The sequence below is a fragment of the Trypanosoma equiperdum genome (assembly GCF_001457755.1).
Source record: "Trypanosoma equiperdum strain OVI genome assembly, contig: ctg_687, whole genome shotgun sequence".
NCBI classification, from domain to species: Eukaryota; Euglenozoa; class Kinetoplastea; order Trypanosomatida; family Trypanosomatidae; genus Trypanosoma; species Trypanosoma equiperdum.
In genome coordinates, this window is record NW_027124628.1 from 31,108 (window position 1) to 34,635 (window position 3,528).

General features: G+C 46.3%; 2 protein-coding genes across 2 annotated transcripts; both read left to right on the top strand.

The window, feature by feature from the left end:
• Positions 1-1,162: 1,162 nt before the first annotated feature.
• TEOVI_000320200 (uncharacterized protein) lies at positions 1,163-1,861 on the top strand (the record flags this gene model as incomplete). Its single annotated transcript, XM_067226153.1, has 1 exon — positions 1,163-1,861. One exon carries the CDS (start codon positions 1,163-1,165, stop codon positions 1,859-1,861), a length of 699 nt encoding a protein of 232 aa, XP_067082254.1.
• A 599-nt stretch (positions 1,862-2,460) lies between these two features.
• TEOVI_000320300 (heat shock protein, putative) lies at positions 2,461-3,468 on the top strand (the record flags this gene model as incomplete). Its single annotated transcript, XM_067226154.1, has 1 exon — positions 2,461-3,468. One exon carries the CDS (start codon positions 2,461-2,463, stop codon positions 3,466-3,468), a length of 1,008 nt encoding a protein of 335 aa, XP_067082255.1.
• Positions 3,469-3,528: the final 60 nt, after the last annotated feature.

Genomic DNA, 3,528 nt, shown 5'->3' on the forward strand with positions numbered 1-3,528 from the left:
GCTATAAAGTTTCATGGACAACATTTGCACCTGGTTTCAGTGTTACTTACGTGCGGTGGGTTGCAGTTTGCTTTCCTCCTTTTACGAGGATGTCAGCAGACTTTCATGTATGGTGTGCTACCTTCGGTTTAAGAATCTTGATGCTCATTGCCATCCGAATGACTCCCAATGTCTGTGCGGACGACACATCCTAACAAGGGAAACACGTTGTTATTTTCCCCTTTTAGGTTTGTTTAATTTGGGACCTTGGATCTCGAAACTCTAGGAAGACTTTTTGAGCTCAAGTTTTATGCGAATGTGGTGATCTAAACACGCTTTGTTATCCTGTAGATGGGGGTATGGTATCGGTGAACTTGTGAAGAAATGGATTCAGTAACGGGGGTGAAGCGCCAGCTACGTTCCCGTGTGTGTTCACGAAGAGAGACTTACTGTGGTCTGTGTAGAAGAAGCGGGTACATTAATCCTTCCTATCCTTCTCTACAGAGGCTTCATCGAAACTTAGTGACACATTTAGTGTCTTCCCGTGTCTTTTCGGTAGCTACCGCATCGGTTGAGGTGTCGTTTCTGCTGCCTTGCGTATGGATAACGATAAAACGGTTTCGTGAGGGGTGACGAGGAAGTATGTATTATGGATGCGAGTCCTTGTACCAAATACGGCCGAAAACGTTACTTCAGCTTTAGGAGGGTAATACTTGTCTTCAAAGGTTCCCTTTCGTCTTTAGCACGCAACCAGTGATTTCCTCCCCAAGTTTTCACAGCGTGTTTTTGGAGCGTGGGCACACTGACGCCCCGGGTCGAGTGTAGTGCAGCGTACAGAAAGTGACTTACCGCTGTGTTGTTATTGCGTCACTATTGACTTCCTTTGGTTTTGGAACTGAGTCCCTTCCCCTTTAAATTAAAAAAAGAAGTTTAGGTCTTACATTCTACGACCCCCAAAGGCAATTTCTTTGGTGTCCACTAAGCTGTCATTCCGTCTACTCACTTCTCACCGTGCACATATATGGATACAAACCCTCTTCTTGCCTAGGTAAAAAGGAAAGACGCGCGGCGAGGTCAGTTTTTTTGTTGTTGTTCTTTCTCACAGGAGGGGCGAAAGAGACAACAAACCGAAAAGAGTGTAACAGTACATTGGCGGTGTACGGAGCTACTTTGTTAAGGTCAAATGTACCCACTCCTCGTGTGCGCTGACCTGTACGGGGAGAAATGCAATTTGGAGGTAAGGTTCCCTTCAAAACCGACCATAGAAGATCTCCAGAAGAGAATAGTTACTGTGTTTTCTACAGAAATGGACTCCCGGCGACCAGAGGGGTACCCTGAGGCGGACTTTAGCATTGCATTAGTTCACATTTACGACGATAAATCTCAACAATGGGAGAAACTTCTTAGTGACGCGCAGCTGCATGAATATGACCAACTCTACGTATTCCAGCCCCAGACAAGGTGGCATATGGACGTCCAAAAGAATCTTCCCCCTCCCACAACTCCTTCAAAAGACCATAGAACTGCTACACCTCATTCGATATGCAAATCACCACAATCAAAAGGTTGTGATAACGTATACTCTTTTTCACAGAATTGTGAAGCAACTGTAACAGCGAAAACACGGTTGGAGGAGCAGCGGCGACGCGAACGAGTGCTCAGAGAAGAGTTATTTCGTGTCAGAGAGGAAACGGAACGGCTGGAGCGAGAGGCTGCGTTGGAGCTATCGCGGAAGCGTTTGCTCAAATGGCAGGTAATGTACACAAGTACTTCACACAAAGAGACAAGTGGTATTTACATGGCTAGTATGTGTAATTATCCACCACTGGGAGAATGTCTTTACACCGTCGATGCGCCAAAACCTGTTTCGCCTGGCCGCTAGCAACAGCGGGTGTATCTGTGTATCCCGTTCCGTTGTGACGAAAACCCCAACTGGCTCTGCTGGAGGTGCTCATACAATGAGGGAAATGTGCACCAACCATGTGCAGATGTACGACGTGGTAATGTCCACCGTTTATGAAAAAGATGTTTAATTTTTTCCGTTCGGTTATGTTCGTTGTACGTGTTATGATTTTGTCGTATATTCTCTTGTTTACGCGCGATGCTGCTCATCAACCTCTCACTGTCTGACAGCAACCCTTGGGTAAATGGAACAATATCCCCGAAACATCCCAAGGCTGTCTTAATTGTCTTAATTTCCTCTGTCTTGAATATAATTTCCTCTTTATGGTGTTATTGCCGTTTTAGTTGCTTTTCTCCAGAATTTGCCGTTAAGGAATTCGCTCCCTACTAAGGGTGCCAATATTCATATATGTCTCTTTGTTTTTGTTTTGCATTTGCGCTGTTGCGCCTGCAGTGCGCTTCTGTGATCGCACAGATACCTCTTCTTTCTGCACCCACTGAATTCTTTTGCCTCACGTAGTTTTTATTGGAAGGAACCGATTCGACCGTGAGAGCATCTCCGGTAACACCGTAATAGGAATGCGAGGTCTAATAAAATCATTTAGCGGACGTTCAGCACCCACAATCTCAACCGTCACTTTGCGGGCAAGCATATGCCACCCTGCGGGACCCCTTGCCGTTCCTAGCCGATTGCAGTCAACGTCTCCGATGGAGCAACTGATCATTAACGGCGCCGCATGGGAAAGCAGCAATTATTATCACAGACTTGGGTTTCAGGAGGCGGTACGGGACAGCAGCAGAATTAAGGAGCATTATCACATTCTAGCGAAGCACTTTCATCCCGACAACCCCAATGCACCACCCAACGCAACAGCGGCGTTTCAGAATATAAAGGAGGCATATGATCATCTCATGGAAGAAGTCAAAGATGAGGTTCCAAAAAGTCATCCGCACACAGGACATTCATATCGTTTTACCGACCACGAACGGCGGCAACAACAAATGCGTTTCCTAGGTGAAGGCATTGGCCTTTTTATGGCCATGACACTTGTTTTCATTTTTATTGTTTCGCGTCACAACAGTAACCGTGTCGAAGGACGCTACCTTGGCCATTTCGCCATAATCTTTTTGACTATACAAGTATTCCCACGGCTTCTGGCGGCTGCGATTCTTTATGCCTGTCACTCGAACTATTTGGTAAGTATTGCTGAGCGCACGGAGCAGGCTGCGGTAAGTCTCATTGTGGAACAGCGGGAAAGCCATCTCGCCATACGTGCGGAAGGCATCGACAAAAGGGTGCGGGACCGTGTGGTTATGCAGGTGACGTATCCTCACAATGACGAACCTCGAAGGCACACCGAGGAGGGCAGCAAAGATAATGAAAATAACAATAAGAAGGAAACAGATACGAGGAAGGGTAATTTGGAAACCTCACCGCGAGTGCTCACTACAGTAACATTTGACTCAGGTGTAACGCAAGTTATTGTCCCTGCAACGCGTGCCGGCCGTGAACCTGCGGAGTGCCGCGTGAAGGTTGTGGATGAGGCGAGAGGTTTTGTTATTGTCGACCGTACATTTGAGATCTGATTTGTCGGGGTGCTTGTATCATTATTGGCGTGTATATATATATATATATATATATATATA